At 42.1% G+C, this 18,120-nt stretch overlaps 4 protein-coding genes across 6 annotated transcripts in view; 2 read left to right on the forward strand and 2 right to left on the reverse strand.

Annotated features, from left to right (window-relative positions):
- Positions 1-18,120, reverse strand: part of LOC117540834 (myelin-oligodendrocyte glycoprotein-like) — a 122,388-nt gene that overhangs the window by 73,136 nt on the left and 31,132 nt on the right. The window lies entirely within an intron of this gene.
- LOC117540748 overlaps positions 1-18,120 on the forward strand; it is a 118,010-nt gene that overhangs the window by 59,407 nt on the left and 40,483 nt on the right. The window lies entirely within an intron of this gene.
- On the reverse strand, positions 1,327-16,736 carry LOC117540861 (butyrophilin-like protein 8). Of its 2 annotated transcripts, none has more exons than XM_034207768.1 (4): positions 16,626-16,736; positions 14,649-14,704; positions 4,592-4,954; positions 1,327-2,173 (listed from the first exon to the last, which is right to left on the reverse strand). In XM_034207768.1, exons 2-4 carry the CDS (start codon positions 14,695-14,697, stop codon positions 1,980-1,982), a joined length of 606 nt encoding a protein of 201 aa, XP_034063659.1. In that variant the 5' UTR covers positions 14,698-14,704; positions 16,626-16,736; the 3' UTR covers positions 1,327-1,979. The 2 variants fall into 2 exon arrangements, with proteins under 2 accessions (XP_034063659.1, XP_034063667.1); XM_034207776.1 differs by having other exon boundaries at positions 16,621-16,718.
- Positions 9,543-13,489, forward strand: LOC117540740. Its single transcript, XM_034207549.1, has 2 exons — positions 9,543-13,288; positions 13,388-13,489. Exon 1 carries the CDS (start codon positions 9,730-9,732, stop codon positions 12,814-12,816), a length of 3,087 nt encoding a protein of 1,028 aa, XP_034063440.1. The 5' UTR covers positions 9,543-9,729; the 3' UTR covers positions 12,817-13,288; positions 13,388-13,489.

Here is an 18,120-nt window from a genome sequence, read left to right on the forward strand (position 1 = left end):
ATCTTTAAAAAGTGTAGAAGAGTATACTATAAACTAATAATATAAAAACAATACAAATAACAGGTCATAGATATCTACAGTGGCAAGGACACGAACCACAAACAATGCTAAATATAAAATGTAATGTAAGTTAGACTGTACTATAAATCATGATATTAGAGTAGCACAAACACACATGTATACTGTACAGCAACACAATATTCGTATTAAAAGCCAATAACGGAACCTTATACTTGCAAGTATGACGTCTCACCAGAGAGCACGTGCTGTTCTGAGTGAAACAGGCTCTCTTTATAAGAGGACATCAAAGCAGATTTACATTACAAGATCATTCTGGGAGGCCAGCTGATACCCCCTCTGGCACTGTATGCAAAACCCTCAATACAAGACAATGGATATCCCGATACCCCTCAGACACAGTATTCAAAACCTCACCCCCTCTGTTGACCACACATACATGACCTAATCAGAGGAACAGTTTACAGTTAGCAATGTTAACAATACATAATATGTAGACATTACACAGTGCCGTCCTTGGCCAACTTGAGGCCCCACACAAAGTTATATGATGAGGCAACACGCTCTCACTCCCTAAACGTCCAGGAGCGACGCTTGGTCAGGGACCCGTGGCGTGCAGTTGGGACGCGCCGAGGCTCCTTCAGCTTCATAAAGGAACGCAAATAACTTTCAACTGATTGCAATGTATTCCCATCGGCTGCGGTATTTGACGCTCATGGAAGCACCGCATTCATTTATGTCGGCAGCTCTTAAAGGCAATGTGAGCGTCCATTCTCATTGGATAACGGAGAGTCTGTAACTCCCGGAAGTAAGTATTCTCCTTACTGTCGATTGATTTGACGGTGCTATCGCACTACTCATCAACTCAAAAACACCAGATTACCTTTGTTAATTAAACGACATTGATAGGTTTAAATTGTGTGCAGTGCTTTTGTATTTTTCCCCTTCAATTTCTGAGAAACAACTTGTTTTCTCTGAAATGTGGAGCGCCAAAGAGGACTACACTACCCACCAATCCCCAGCTATTGTTGTGACGATTGCCTGTCCGCTTTGCGACAAACCCCGTGATTTACTGACTGTTAGATGTCATGTTTCTATCTCATTGGCCTCAGAGCTGTCTGTCTGCTGGAGACCCTTATTAAAAACCTGCTGTTCTCTGTCTGACTAGTGGACTGTAAGACCCTTGTTTATATATCAGTTTGATAAACTGCTATGTCCAAGAATTAAAGGCTACGGTCTCAAAGTCAAAAAATACATTTATGAATAACATAACTTAGATGAACATTTTATTTTTGTATTCAACCTTTATTTAACCAGAAAAAAAACATTGTGATAAAATCTCATGTACAAGGCTGACCTGGCCAAGACACATAACATGTAAAATACAGAGAACACAATTAAAATACACCAAATACAAAAACCCTGACTCTTTACAAACCACATTTTGGATAATGGAGGAAAAAGAAAGTAAAGTTTTTCTACACATGTTCCCACATTAACATATATTTACATAACTTCAGCTGCACTTGCATTTATTTGACTCCACCTAACTAGATGTAATGCAACTACATTTATTTCTTCCTACAAAGCATCTTTTCTTCTAACATAGAAGAAATAAAATGTCATATGTTCATTATAAACAATCAGCACGGATAAATCCAATCAAGGATCAATTAGTTAAAACATGGTGGATACATCTGAATCATTTCCAGTGATCTTTTAAAGTGTCTTTCCCTTTTGTGTAGTGCTCACAGAATGTAATGTGATTACTATACGTATCATGTTTTGGGTTTCTTTTCATAATAGCTGCACACAAATATATATTCTTCCTCAAAAGTCGTGTCTGACAGTTGAATCAGAAGATGATGAGAACCTTGGACTTTTCTTGTTTTATAACATTTTGCTCCAATGATTCATTTGAAGAGGGTTTCAGACTCTTTGGGTTTGATTCTCTGAGGAACTCATTGTCTGTAATCTACATGCTTGTATTTCATTCTAAAAGGAGATATAGTATGCAAAACTTTGGAAACATAGACAGCGAGAGAAACACACAGTAGAAATGCTATAACTGCCACTCCAAAGTAGAACAAGATGTCTCTCCGTCTCTCTGCTTGTGGACTCTCTGTTGGTCTCTGAGTTTGGAGCTCAGCAGCAGCTGTGGATAATACACAGTTAGTAACATCATGTTGACATGGAGAAAACCTCTTTCAGACTGAATACAATCACCACCTGCACCAGAGGTTGCATTGCCTCTGCATCTTTGTTTACCATTATAATAGAGTTAAAGTCTACACATTAAAGAAGTGAAGGTTTACATTTAAAGGTCACCTCAGTGGCGAACCGTGTCTGTCTCAAGTGGACCTTCTGTAGACACACACACACACCCGCCGCCGCCACCACCCTCCCCCGCCGGCATTATGATGTCCGTCTTTCCACTGAATTGTCGTCTTGAAAAGGGTACTCACAACAATTCCGCAACAACTTCATCTTCACCTGTTGCACTTGTCATTTCAACATTAAAAACAATAAAACGCCATGAATTGCTTCGTCGCATTCATATAGATCAGTGTTTCTCAAACTTTTTCACACCAAGGACCACTTAACCAATAAAAAAACACTCGCGGACCACCTAACTCCACAAATATCCAAAAACACATCGTTTTTTACAAATCGCCTGAAAATGGTACAAACAAGTGGCAACGTGTGTGATGAAGGTGCTTATCTGGGCTATATCATGCAATCGAAAGTGAAACTTAATCTCACTCCATTGAGGAGATATTCCCACGAGAGTGCGGAAAACTTTTATTTATTTATTTATTTCAAATGTGAAATGTTACCAATATACTCACGGACCACTAGGGGGCGCTCACGGACCACCAGTGGTCCGCGGACCACACTTTGAGAAGCACTGAATTCTAGATCCTCTGTCTCGAGCCAGTTAACTAGCGGGCCTTCTAGAGGACCCTGGAACCGAGGGGAACTCTGAAAGAACACGCCCATTGGCTACCAATCAATATATGATTGGTTGATCAAACTGTCAGTCCAAACGTACGCTCTCATTCAGTGCAACGGCCAGGGCATTCGATCAAGGATGTAGAATACCTTGGTGAAGGATGTTCGACCCAGAGACCCAGAACAAGATCTGATTGGTTGCTTTCTTTTCTAACACAAAACCACTGAAATGCGTAGTGCATGGTCCGAGAAGGACAAACCAATCAACGTAACACTGTAATACTACAGATCAACAACACAGATACCATTCTCATTTATTCATTTTTATATACATTTTATTTATATAATTAAATCGATTTTTTGTTTGTTTTATCTGAGTGTTCCAGGATGTTCTCTGAATACCTTGAAGGCCCTGACGGTTCGCCACTGGTAAATACGCAAAATTAACTTCTTCATGTCTCTCCTACATCAACATGTGTCCCCTCTTCTTCATGTCTCTTCTACATCAACATGTGTCCCCTCTTCTTCATGTCTCTTCTACATCAACATGTGTCCCCTCTTCTTCATGTCTCTTCTACATCAACATGTGTCCCCTCTTCTTCATGTCTCTTCTACATCAACATGTGTCCCCTCTTCTTCATGTCTCTTCTATATCAACATTAGTCCCCTCTTCTTCATGTCTCTTCTTCACCACCATGTGTCCCCTCTTCTTCATGTCTCTTCTTCATCAACATGTGTCCCCTCTTCTTCATGTCTCTTCTACATCAACATGTGTTCCCCTCTTCTTCATGTCTCTTCTACATCAACATGTGTCCCCTCTTCTTCATGTCTCTTATACATCAACATGTGTCCCCTCTTCTTCATGTCTCTTCTACATCAAACATGTGTCCCCTCTTCTTCATGTCTCTTCTACATCAACATGTGTCCCATCTTCTCATGTCTCTTCTACATCAACATGTGTCCCCTCTTCTTCATGTCTCTTCTACATCAACATGTGTCCCCTCTTCTTCATGTCTGTTCTACATCAACATTAGTCCCCTCTTCTTCATGTCTCTTCTACATCAACATGTGTCCCCTCTTCTTCATGTCTCTTCTACATCAACATGTGTCCCCTCTTCTTCATGTCTCTTCTACATCAACATGTGTCCCCTCTGTGGAAAGAGACTCTGAAAGTTTCAGGAACAAAGATTCTCTCTCTTTTTGATCCATTTCTATAAAAACCTGTCTGAAAATGAGCTGATCAGATTTTGGCCACTTTATGATGTCATAACGATGTTTTGGTCTTGTGTAACCATTAGCCAATCAGCAACCAAGGTAACCCCCCCCCCCCACCTTATCACCTGTAGCTCCTCCGAGAGCACCATTGAGTTCTTTGTAACCAAATGTCTCTCAGAGGGGCGTGGGGAGGGGCTCCTTATTTTTATCTAAAGTAACAGACAGAGAATCAGCACTTTGGAAACAGGGCTGAAACAGAGGGGATTATGGGTAATGCTGCAATGATCTGTTTGGTGTTTCAGCCAATCAGAGACAGGCTCTGGATATATCTGAGACCTGTGATATATTGATGAAAAACAGTATAATGGGGACCTTTAAATACAGCACTTCTACTGAGGTTACTCACCAGTGACGTTGAGCCAGCATTTCATAGAGTTACTCCCATCAGGTATGACGAGTATGTCACATCGATAAAACCCAGAGTCATTGGTCCTGAGTCTGGAGACATGAAGTGTGAGGCGTCCTTCTGTGAGGACGTCTTTGTCCCACTGGACTCGTCCTGAAAACTGTGGATCCTGAGACTCTGGGGATTCAATGCCTTCATTTAGATTAAACAGGACGTAGGGTCTGCTCTCAGTAAACATCTCACAGAAGATAGAAATGGATCTGAGGGAAGTGTCTGTTCTGGTGCTGAAGGTCCACTCCAGGGTGATGTTCTGGTTCTCCTCTGCCTGATAGGAAGTCTGAGTCACATTCACTACAAATGTTCCTGTGGAGGAAACACAGAGGGACTCTTTAAACTGCAGTTATGTTCCTGTGGAGGAGACACAGAGGGACTATTTAAACTGCAGCTATGTTCCTGTAGAGGAGACACAGAGGGACTCTTTAAACTGCAGCTATGTTCCTGTGGAGGAGACACAGAGGGACTCTTTAAACTGCAGCTATGTTCCTGTGGAGGAGACACAGAGGGACTATTTAAACTGCAGCTATGTTCCTCTAGAGGAGACACAGAGGGACTCTTTAAACTGCAGCTATGTTCCTGTGGAGGAGACACAGAGGGACTATTTAAACTGCAGCTATGTTCCTGTGGAGGAGACAAAGAGGGACTCTTTAAACTACAGCTATTTTCCTGTGGAGGAGACACAGAGGGACTCTTTAAACTGCAGCTATGTTTCTTTGCTGCTTTACTGAGCTTTAAAGGTCCCCTGTAAATGACGTAACGAAGTTGCCTTAATTAAAAGGAGTAACAAGGTTAATGTCATAGTTCAATTGGATAAATGAATACTTTATTTCATGTTATTTATAATCGTTAAATATGGCATGATTTAATACAGTTTGTTTTACATCTTGGGCCGATATGCGTATGTGTTTCTTGTGCCTAGGAACTAATGTTTGTTCATGTGCTGGTACTGCGTGTTTTGCTGTTACACTGTACAACTCCATGTGGGTTGACGTCTTTTTGAAGCTCTGCTGAGGTCTGTGATAAAGTTTAGTGTGACGGGAGGTCTGTGACGAAGTTATGCAGAAAAGGAACTAAATTAATCTCCTTTCACGACAAGCGGCCAACGAGGTATTTGTTTTGTGTTTTCATTTTCTTGTTTTCATTCATATGTGTAGCACAATATGCTAATGTGTTTGGCTATGTATGCGTGTCATTTCGGTGTTGTAGTTCTCACGGCGTAACGGAAGAGGGAAGACTACAGGATGAAAACTCCCAAGAAATAAACGCCCGTTTTAAAGAACCGACCTGTGTCTGTGTCGTGAAAAGAGCTACAGTGAGAACTCGCCTGCTCAGCGCGGGTGGGAAAGACAACGAGACTGGAGCGAGAGACGACGCTGCGTTCAAGGACCATCCAGCACATCAGAGAAGCAACGCCAGCGGTGCACTGTCGGCATGACGACCGCAAGCTACGGTGATTAGACTGTGTCAAAGTCGCAACATTTCAGGATAAAGCCAGGAAGTGCTCTACCATATCCTTCAAGTTAAAGGTGGTGTGAGAAGTGGTTAATCTGGAAATTGCAAATAAGGACTCAGGTCTATCATCTATGCTAAGCCTATGCTGGTGATGAAGCTAATGTGTTGGTGTTCATGAATGGTACATGTCAAAGGGTTTTAAAGACGAAAATTAATCATATAAGAAAGTAAAGAAATTATAAGTTAATATTAAAGAAAGAAGATATTATTTATAAGTTCAAGTTAAAAAAGAAGAACGTTTTCACATTTTATGAAAGGTATTACACTTAAAGGACAATTTACTTGAGCTTTAAAGGGTAATTCCACTGACAAAAACATTTTCTTTGTAAAGTATAAGTGATGTAATGCCTTTCTAAGCATATTTCACTACATTTAAGGTTTATTAGTAACAAGCTAAATCTTATTCTTGTTGTTGTTATTTTGTTGTAAAGCTGAGGTCAAGTTAAACTTGTTAATGAGTGCATACATTTGATAACCTCACTGATTACTTATGTATACATTCAGAGATCCAATTCAAGCTTAGTAGTTACACATGCTCTATTACAGTCGGTTATAAGTTATTAAGTAATCTCAAAATGTCAGAAGCAGGGACTGAGACCTGCCACAAAAATGCCAAATCATCTGCTCAACTTGAAACAACAGAAACAGAGTTGGCAGAAGAAGTGGAAGAGCTACGAAGAAGTGAAAGAAATCGAACACTAACAGAAAAAGGAAAAGAACTCCAAGCTGAAAAGTTGAAAAGTGTACAACGTCACTACAGAATCGTCTATGAGAAATGGAGGTACCATGTGAGAATAGGCAAAGAAATACTGAATGATGACGCCTCCAAGGATGAATTGAGAGAGCTTATTGCAAATATAAAAAGCTCTTGCTCAGATGTAAAAGCCTTGTATGAAGAGTTACGTCTCATACATACTCCTGAACCGAACCTGCGACGCAGAGTTGATACATGCATATCACTCTCAGGATTCATTATTCGAAAGGCAGAGAGACAGCTTGAAGAGAATACAGCAGACTTAAAGGAAGAATCTTGGCCCGAAGTTGGATCTGTTCTAAACTCAACTGACTCTTCATTATCTCCACTGTCTTGTCGATCAAAGTGTAGCTACGCTCATTCTAGTCTTCTCAAAAGATTTGAAGCTGCAGCTGAAGCCGCTGCATCTCAGGAAGTCCTAGCAGTTTTAGGTGAACAAGAAAAGGAAGCAACAGAACTTCAAAGGCTGGAGACTGAAGATAAAAAACAGATGGCACAATTTGAGTTCGAAAGGCAAGCCAGACTTCAGGCAATGCAAGAAAAGCGCAGAAAGCTTGAACGCCTAGAAGAGGTTAAAAAGCTGAAAGCCGCAAGAGCTCGAGTCAAGGTGTACAATCGAATGGAAGAAAATTATGAAGCAATCGACTCACTGTATGATGTTGAACCAGCTAGAGAAACCCAAGCTCTGTACTCCACAACTCCACCATTCGTTTATCAGTCTCAGCCAGTAACAGCACAAGTCATCAATGCTTCAAGTCCTCCGTTCATACCTCAACCTCTACAACCTGCAAGTCAAGCTTATAGTCTCCACAGTCCACAGCAAGTACCACAAGCTCTACCAACCTCAATGCCCTTAGCTCAGATGCAGAATAGTGCTGACTTGGTTAAAATACTAGCAGAAGCAATAAGTGCAAATCACCTTCCAACACCAGAGCCTGCATTATTCACAGGAGATCCTTTGAAATTCAAAGACTGGCAACTATCCTTTGAAACTTTAATAGACAGGAAAAACATTCCAAAGAATGAAAAACTGTATTACCTTAGAAAGTACATAGGAGGTGCTGCAAAGAAAGCAGTAGAAGGATTCTTCCTGTTAGGCACCGAAGCAGCATATGACTCTGCCTGGCAGCTGTTAAAAAAACGTTTTGGAGACCCATTTATTATTGGGAAGTCCTTCAGAGACAAGCTACATGGATGGCCAAAGATAAGCTCTAAAGATGGCAGCGAACTAAGAGAATTTGCAGACTTCCTTAAGAGCTGTGAGGCTGCAATGCCCCACATTAAGACATTAGAAGTACTGAATGACTGCAACGAGAGTCAACAAATATTGATGAAACTGCCAGATTGGTTGGTATCCGGCTGGAACCGAAAAGCAATGGAGGCCAGACATGCAAATGGTGGTTACCCACCATTCAAAGTGTTTGTAGATTTCATATCAAAGGAAGCAGATCTCGCATGTGATCCCATATCCTCGATACAAGCTATCAGGAGTGTCGAAAGTGAAAAAACAAAGAATCCAAGAAGCCAAACTATTCAAGCAAAGACACTGTCCACAAACACAACACAAAGTAGCATCCCAACATGCATCCTTTGCAAAGGAACAGGACACGTCCTCCCAAAGTGTAGAAAGTTTGTAGAAAAGACAGTTGAAGATCGCATCAAGTTTGTGTATGCAGAAAGGCTATGCTTTGGATGTTTGAATACTGGTCATCAGTCAAAGGCGTGCAATGACAAAAGCACATGTGAAAAGTGTCAGAGGAGACATCCAACGTGTTTGCATGACGACAAGTTCAAACGCAAAATGTCAACTACCTTTAATGGAGACGACATCTCAAAGGACAAAACAGACACCAAAGAAATCGCTGCAACCACCAACAGAGTCATACAAGAAGGCCCAAGCACACTAACGTCCGCAATCATACCAGTCTGGGTCTCATCCACAAAACAGCCAGAACAAGAAGTTCTTGTCTACGCACTCTTGGACACACAGAGTGACACGACTTTCATTCTAGATGAAGTGGCCCAAAATCTTGACACAAACAAAGAAAATGTTCGTTTGCGGCTATCTACAATGTCAACAAAGTCAACAGTCATACCCTGTCAGAAACTGACAGAACTTCAAGTGAGGGGATACGACCTGGAAAAAATGATTCCTTTGCCACCTCTTTTCACAAGAGAGTTCATTCCAGTTGACAGGTCACACATTCCTACCTCAGAGACAGCTCTAAAATGGCCACATTTGGAACAGTTGGCAGACAAGATTCCACCACCATTGGATTGCGAAGTAGGTCTTTTAATCGGATATAACTGTCAGCAAGCCCTTCTTCCAAGAGAGATCCTATCCGGTAAAGACAATTATCCATATGCACAGCGGACGGATCTTGGCTGGAGTATCGTCGGTTGCTCGAATCCAGCAAAGGATTACTGTGACACAATAGGAACTAGTCACAGAATCGTAGTGCGACAAGTAACACCTGCTGTCCAGCCAGCAATTCAGCTGAAGAGAGCAGTACACTTTGTGTGCAAAACTCAAGTCAAAGAGATCCATCCAACAGACATACTCAAGGTTCTCGAGTCGGATTTCACTGAACACACTACAGATGATAACCAAGTGTCTCAGGAGGACCTTCTCTTCTTGTCTAAAGTAAAGGAAGGTATCCGCCAAAGAGAAGACGGCCACTATGAACTCCCTCTTCCCTTCAAATCGGATAACCCTCATCTCCCTGACAATAAACGATCTGCAGTTCACAGACTGATCTCATTGGAAAGACGACTAAGGAGAAATGAACAGTATTACAAGGATTACGTTCATTTCATGAATGACATAATAACCAGAGGCGATGCTGAGAAGGTTCCAGAGTCTGAACTCAACAACCAAATATCATGGTACATTCCGCACCACGGAGTCTACCACCCCCACAAACCCGGAAAAATCCGTGTGGTTTTTGATTGTTCAGCACGTTTCCAAGAAACCTCTCTAAACGATCATCTCTTGACTGGTCCCGACCTGACAAACACGCTCATTGGAGTGTTATGTAGATTTAGAAAGGGTCCGGTAGCCATAATGTGCGATGTTGAACGGATGTTCCACCAATTTCATGTCACAAAGGAACACCAAAACTACCTAAGGTTTCTCTGGTGGGACAAAGGCGACCTGGACTCAAAACCTTCAGTATATAGGATGAGAGTGCACCTGTTTGGAGCAGCGTCATCCCCTGGCTGCTCCAACTTTGGATTCAAACATCTGGCATCCCAGGGTCATGGGAAGTTCAGTGAAGAGTCCATCAAGTTTATACAGAGAAGCTTCTATGTGGACGATGGCCTAATAAGTGTAAGGTCACCGGCTGAAGCCATCTGTCTTGTTGAAGAGTCAAGAGCCTTGTGCAGAACAGGAAATCTTCGTCTTCACAAGTTCGTATCCAACGACAAAGAGGTGATTGCCGCAATACCACCTGAAGAACTTGCCAAAAACAAGGATCTAGACTTAACTCTTGGAGAACTTCATATTGAGCGAGCACTTGGAGTTCAGTGGTGTGTTGAAGCAGATGAATTCCAATTCAGAGTTGTGGTTAAGGAAAATCCACTGACAAGGAGGGGAGTTCTCTCAACCGTTGCCTCTGTCTTTGATCCTCTTGGATTTGTGGCCCCCTTTGTGCTCCTCGGAAAACAAATCCTTCAGACTCTATGTCGGGACAGAGTGAGCTGGGACGAAGCTCTCCCTGCTCATATCCTGCCACAATGGGAGTCATGGCTTAGAGGTTTATCTCACTTGGCAACCCTAAAAATTCCAAGATGTTATCTTCCATCAAGCTTTGGCGAGGTCAAACAATATGAACTGCACAACTTTTCAGATGCAAGTACCAACGGCTACGGTGCATGCTCTTACCTCAGAGCTATAAGCAAAACAGGTCAGATCAATTGCTCACTCATCATGGGGAAGGCAAGAGTAACCCCTACCAAACTAACGACTATCCCAAGACTTGAGTTGTCGTCAGCTGTGACTTCAGTACGCAATGGTGATGTCATCAAACGCGAGCTGGAGATTGAAAACCTGCAAGAATATTACTGGACTGACTCAAAGGTAGTCCTTGGTTACTTGAACAACGATGCCAAGAGGTTCCACACGTTTGTTGCCAACCGTATCCAGCGCATAAGATCTAGCACCAACCCTGAACAATGGCGACATGTCAGCTCTGAAAATAACCCAGCCGACTACGCCTCAAGGGGGCTGAGCGCAGTTCAGCTCAAAGAGTCTAACTGGCTAAAAGGACCTGACTTTCTTTTCCAGCTGAACCTTCCATGTGAAGAGAAGGTGAGAGCAGTGGAAACAGACGATCCTGAACTTCGCAAAGTTCATGTTCACACAGTCAAAACTAAGGAAGAAAATTCACTGTTGAACCGCTTCTCTAAGTTTTCTGACTGGTCCAGGACAGTGAGAGCTGTCGCAAGACTCAAGAGATTTGTCAGAGAATCCAGGAGACTTCAGCGAAGAACTAATGAAGCAACTAACCTTGCAGAAAGAAGAGAAGCAGAAATCTTTATTATCAAGCTGGTGCAAGAAGAGGCCTTCACCGAAGAAATTAAAACAGTTCAGCTTCAAAAGGGAAGCACCTTGAACAAGCACAACAAGCTACACCTGTTGAATGCCTTCCTGGACAAGAACAATGTTCTTAGGGTGGGAGGACGGCTATCTCAATCAGCCTTACATCATGACATAAAACATCCTGCAATACTTCCGAAGAAAGCTCATGTGTCCGCCTTGCTCGTCAAACATCATCATGAGCGTGTACATCACCAAGGAAGAGGCATGACAATGAATGAGGTACGTGCGAATGGAATATGGATCCTGGGATGTGGAAATGTAGTTTCATCACACATCTACAAGTGTGTAAAATGTAGGAAATACAGAAGAACCACAGAGACTCAACAAATGGCCGATCTGCCAGAAGACAGAACCGAGACATCCCCTCCGTTTACTTACTGCGGTATAGATTGTTTTGGTCCCTTTATTGTGAAGGAAGGAAGAAAGGAGGTAAAACTATATGGATTGTTGTTTACCTGCCTATGCTCCAGAGCGGTGCATATAGAGACGCTAGACGATTTGACGACAGATGCCTTCATGAATGCACTTCGAACAATGGTAGCAATCAGAGGACCTGTGCGCCAATTACGATGCGACCAAGGAACAAACTTCATTGGTGCCAGGAGGGAGTTTTCTGAGTTGCTCAAAGGAATGGATCAGGAACGTCAACGAGCAATTGGTTGCGAATTTGTAATGAATGTTCCTTCAGCAAGCCATATGGGAGGAGTCTGGGAACGCCAAATCAGAACGATTCGAAGCATTCTGACAGTCATGTTAGACAAGTCTGCAAGCAGACTAGACACCACAACTCTGAGAACATTCCTTTACGAAACAATGGCAATAATTAACAGCAGGCCGTTAAGTGTTGAACACCTCCACGATCCTACTGGTCCAGAGCCTCTCACTCCCAACCACATAATAACCATGAAGTCATCAGTTATTCTGCCCCCTCCTGGAGAGTTCTGTAAAGAAGACCTCTATCTGCGCAAGAGATGGAGAAGAGTGCAGTTCTTAGCCAATGAGTTCTGGCGAAGATGGAAACGAGAATACTTGCTAAACCTCCAACAGCGGCAGAAATGGCCAAAGGCATCACAAAATTCACAAGTAGATGACATTGTCATTCTGCGAGACGACAACCTACCAAGAAATGAGTGGAAGCTCGCCAGAGTTGTAGAAACTCACCCTGGAACAGACGGCTTGGTGCGAAAGCTAAAGTTACTAGTCAGTAACACTACACTTGATAAAGGAAAACCACACACTAGACTAGTCTACCTCGAAAGACCTATTCATAAGGTAGTCACCTTACTTCAGGCCACTTAAGTCCCATACATGAGAGTATAGTCATACACACTGAAAACACTTGACTGTTTCTTTGCATTTTGTTTGAACTAAATCCCACATTTGAGTTAATGAGTGATTTGGTGGGAGTGTAAATGACGTAACGAAGTTGCCTTAATTAAAAGGAGTAACACGGTTAATGTCATAGTTCAATTGGATAAATGAATACTTTATTTCATGTTATTTATAATCGTTAAATATGGCATGATTTAATACAGTTTGTTTTACATCTTGGGCCGATATGCGTATGTGTTTCTTGTGCCTAGGAACTAATGTTTGTTCATGTGCTGGTACTGCGTGTTTTGCTGTTACACTGTACAACTCCATGTGGGTTGACGTCTTTTTGAAGCTCTGCTGAGGTCTGTGATAAAGTTTAGTGTGACGGGAGGTCTGTGACGAAGTTATGCAGAAAAGGAACTAAATTAATCTCCTTTCACGACAAGCGGCCAACGAGGTATTTGTTTTGTGTTTTCATTTTCTTGTTTTCATTCATATGTGTAGCACAATATGCTAATGTGTTTGGCTATGTATGCGTGTCATTTCGGTGTTGTAGTTCTCACGGCGTAACGGAAGAGGGAAGACTACAGGATGAAAACTCCCAAGAAATAAACGCCCGTTTTAAAGAACCGACCTGTGTCTGTGTCGTGAAAAGAGCTACATCCCCTATTATACTGTTTTTCATCAATATATTATAGGTCTCAGATACAGAGCCTGTCTCTGATTGGCTGAAACACCAAACAGATCATTGCAGCATTACCCATAATCCCCTCTGTTTCAGCCCTGTTTCCAAAGTTCTGATTCTCTGTCTGTTACTTTAGATGAAAATAAGGAGCTCCTCCCCACGCCCCTCTGAGAGACATTTGGTTACAAAGAACTCAATGGTGCTCTAGGAGGAGATTCAGGTGATAAGGGGGGGGTTCCCTTGGTTGCTGATTGGCTAATGGTTACACAAGACAAAACATCGTTATGACCTCATAAAGTGGACAAAATCTGATCAGCTCATTTTCAGACATGAAAATATGTATAGAAATGGATCAAAAAGAGAGAGAATCTTTGTTCCTGAAACTTTCAGAGTCACATGTTGATGTAGGAGAGACATGAAGAAGAGGGGAGACATGTTGATGTAGAAGAGACATGAAGAAGAGGGGAGACATGTTGATGTAGTAGAGACATGAAGAAGAGTGGACACATGTTGATGTAGAAGAGACATGAAGAAGAGGGGACACATGGTGATGTAGGAGAGACATGAAGAAGAGGGGACACATGTTGATGTAGAAGAGACATGAAGAAGAGGGGACACATGTTGATGTAGAAGAGACATGGAGAAGAGGGGACACATGTTGATGTAGAAGAGACATGAAGAAGAGGGGACACATGTTGATGTGGAAGAGACATGAAGAAGAGGGGACACATGTTGATGTAGAAGAGACATGAAGAAGAGGGGACACATGTTGATGTAGAAGAGACATGAAGAAGAGGGGACACATGTTGATGTAGAAGAGACATGAAGAAGAGGGGACACATGTTGATGTAGAAGAGACATGAAGAAGAGGGGACACATGTTGATGTGGAAGAGACATGAAGAAGAGGGGACACATGTTGATGTAGAAGAGACATGAAGAAGAGGGGACACATGTTGATGTAGAAGAGACATGGAGAAGAGGGGACACATGTTGATGTAAAAGAGACATGAAGAAGAGGGGACACATGTTGATGTAGATGAGACATGGAGAAGAGGGGACACATGTTGATGTAGAAGAGACATGAAGAAGAGGATTTAGCATAATTGGTGACCTTTAAAGAGACAAACTAACCAGAGACACAGGAGGTGAGGAAGAGGAGCTGCAGGATGAGGAAGATCATCTTCTCCCTGTGAGAGGAAACACACATCAAGGGTCAGAGGTCAGACTTTAACATATTATCACGGTCTGAGCTGCAGTGATGGGTTTCTGCCACAAAATGGTACCAGTAGTTAATGATGAGATATCATGTGTTCTGGCAAACCCATCACTGCAGCTTAGACCGGTTTTATTTCCTAATCTCAAAACTGCTTGTGGAAGGGAAGAGGTGAGTTTAATTTGTTTTAAATCCATCAGCAGCTGTTTGCTTCAGTTAGTATGTTTGGTTCCACACATCAACATGTAACAACACAGCATTTCACTTTAACTATTACAACAACTATTATTTTTATATTTTGTTGCATTCAAATTATTTATAAAATCTGGAGGACAACAACAATTGTTGGTTTGAGTTATAAACTGAGCTCAATGGGGGTCTTAAAAACTAATGTGTGCGCATGCACTCACACACGTATGCCTCAAGTGCCTTTAAGTGCCTGCTGTATGTGGTCCAGGCTTCTGATCCATACAGAAGAGTGGGGAGCACCACGGCTTTATAGACCAAGATGTTGGTCTTTGCTTGGAGGTCACGGTTCTCAAAGACTCTCTTCCTTAGCCTTGAGAAAGCCACACTGGCACAGCTGAGGCGATGGTGTATTTCATCATCAATAACAGCTTTTGATGATAGGAGGCTGCCAAGTTATGGGAAGTGGTCCACATTTTCCAGTCTGATGTTGTCAATGGAGATGTTTAGGGGTAGGACAGGCGTACTATATGGTGGTTGTTTGACCTTTAGCCCCCGTCAGTTCTGTACATGATGTTGACTCCCTGGGGCAGATGCTTGCTTGTGAGATGTATAGCAGCAACAAAGATGGAGAATAGCGTTGGAGCAATGACACATCCCTGTTTGACTCCTGTGTCGACCCGGAAGGGTTCAGTTTTGTGTCCACTGCATGAGTACCATGGCTGATATATTGTCATGCAGCAATATGACACACACACACACACACACACACACACACACACACACACACACACACACACACACACACACACACACACACACACACACACACACACACACACACACACACACACACACACACACACACACACACACACACACACACACACACACACACACACACACACACACACACATACACACATACACACACACACACACACACACACACAGCCCTCTGCTTGCTACAAACTTAAATATGAAAAGGTTCAACTACGCACACACAAATCATCTCGGCTCGCGCAGCATGCTCAAGGGCATATATTGCGCAATCATGTATTGCGCAATAATGTATTGCGCAATAATTTATTGTGCACCTTGGAGGTGCAGTGAGTGCAGGCATTTTGTCATTCAAGAGATGTGTAGTTCTTTTGGAAAACATGTTTTTCTTTTAACCTATTTACCTCGTTAACGTATACTACTCATTACATTGACACATGCATCATTTGTGATTAAAATAATGGTTGTTGGTAATGTATTAGCGACGCACAGATATAGGATTTCACTGCGTCCGTGGGAGCTTAGACCCTCCTTATGGGAGCTCAGCTCCCACATAACTCGAACCCTGGTTGTAGGAGCCAAAATGCTTGTTTTGCCATTACTTATTACTTCTATTATTATCATCTTCATTTCTGTTTGCATCACGTTTAATTATTGTTGTTTATCACTTCCGCCATTGGTTACGTGTGGTTCATTGGTATGTAGGTCACCTGTTGGAAGCCGGTTTCGTCTTTATTAAACACCGTCAACTTTTAGCCTCTCAGCGGCTATCAGGGAGTTTTTTATGAGTTTTCCTATTTTACGTGACATCACATGTCTGTTGAATTGTGTTTTTACCGAGTGAACCCACCACATTATAATCCAGTAACACTTTGTCTAATCCTCACATTATAATCAATATGATCATACTAAAAAAATGCCTACGTTACGTTTGTGAGTTTTCAGTGCATTACAATCCAAATGGAGAGACGAGAGACATGTCCTGTCTTTGTGTCCGAAGTCTTCAGAGCTGCAGGAGTACAGGTGGAGGTGCTGAGGTGAATAATGTACCGAGTCGTCTTTACAGGAAGAGTTTCAACGTCAACAGTAATCTGAGGAGGAGTTTAGCACACGCCCTGTTGTTAATAATTCTCAGAGTGAATCAGGTGGTTGCAGACTCACAGGAGAGATAAGGGTTTATATTTATCATTATGTTATGTTAAGGTTTCAACTTCCTCAGTCTCAACCCATGAATCTGAATGTATCACACATTTTCCACATACATTAGGAAAAAACCTGAAGGACAGAAATCTTCTTGTTACAAAGTTGATTCTGAAATAAGATCAACATCGTGTCAGATAAAACATGAACTCTGCACTGAGGGGATATCATTCAATACTTCTTTGTACTTAATAAGTCCCTCAGGCTTTATATTGAAATCACTGATTAAAGGCTGCAGCTTCTCTCCACTGACTGAATGATGAGTTGTGCATGTAAAGAGCTTGAGGGGTCCTAAAGACTGGATACAGCGTTATATATAAACACAATGTAACACTTGAATACACAGTTGTTCAACTGAATCTTGATATTATCCATACTCTTACTTTATAAAGTCTAACAAAATAACCAAAGTTTCCCTGTGATGCTGATCGAGTTAGCCGTTCTGTGCAACCCGATATCACGGCAAGACGTGAACATGTGACGGTTTACCATGCTGGGAGACGTGAAGATGTCCCGATTTCGTCCCTTCAAACGTGACAGCTACACGGTATTGTTAACCCATGTTAACCAGTGGAGAAATAACCGGAAATACCAAGCAAATGCTACCCCGACGTAATGATTTATTTTGTAAATAAACTCGATTACAGCGATGTTCTTGTTGCCTCAGCTGGTCGACACCTCTTTGAGCAGAAACAAAGGCTACATTAAAGTATTACATCGATGTTAATCCATGCGTGTGGATGTGGAATCAACGGACGTGACGTTGTGCGATTGAGTTGCCAGGCAACAGCTTCGGTTCATGTTAATTTACAAACTATTCAACTAGAACCGTAGTTATATTTAAAAACATGTTAGAAGGCCTCACGAAATACTTTAATGCAAATTAAAATGTAAATGTGAAGGAATGTGTGTATAACAAAATACATCGGTCATAAACTAAACCGGAAACAGACGTAGGCAAGATCCTCAGCTCGATGATTGGATGGTTATCCGCAATGCATGCTGGGATTTGGTGTTTATGTTTAACAGTGAGAGAAAGAATATTCTTAGTTCTTGATGGAGAAACCCTTGTTGGACAGAGAGGTCAGACTCTTCTTGTAGCTGGTCTCCAGGTTTGTGAACATCTCAGGAACGATTGTGGTCCACTCCTCTCTGAAGATGCTCTCCAAATCCTGAAGCTTTTGAGGCTGATGTTTGGCACCTGGAAGCTTCAGCTCCCTCCAC

Source organism: Gymnodraco acuticeps, unplaced genomic scaffold, assembly GCF_902827175.1.
Source record: "Gymnodraco acuticeps unplaced genomic scaffold, fGymAcu1.1, whole genome shotgun sequence".
NCBI classification, from domain to species: Eukaryota; Metazoa; Chordata; class Actinopteri; order Perciformes; family Bathydraconidae; genus Gymnodraco; species Gymnodraco acuticeps.

Bases quoted from the DNA above. Each gene is read 5' to 3' on its own strand.
- LOC117540740 (XM_034207549.1), top strand. From the start codon at position 9,730: ATGAATGACATAATAACCAGAGGCGATGCTGAGAAGGTTCCAGAGTCT.
- LOC117540861 (XM_034207768.1), bottom strand. From the start codon at position 14,697: ATGATCTTCCTCATCCTGCAGCTCCTCTTCCTCACCTCCTGTGTCTCT. The intron at 4,955-14,648 runs GTTAGTTTGTCT...TTTCCTCCACAG, and splicing joins CCTCACCTCCTGTGTCTCTG to GAACATTTGTAGTGAATGTG. The intron at 2,174-4,591 runs GTGAGTAACCTC...TATTATCCACAG, and splicing joins ATGCTGGCTCAACGTCACTG to CTGCTGCTGAGCTCCAAACT.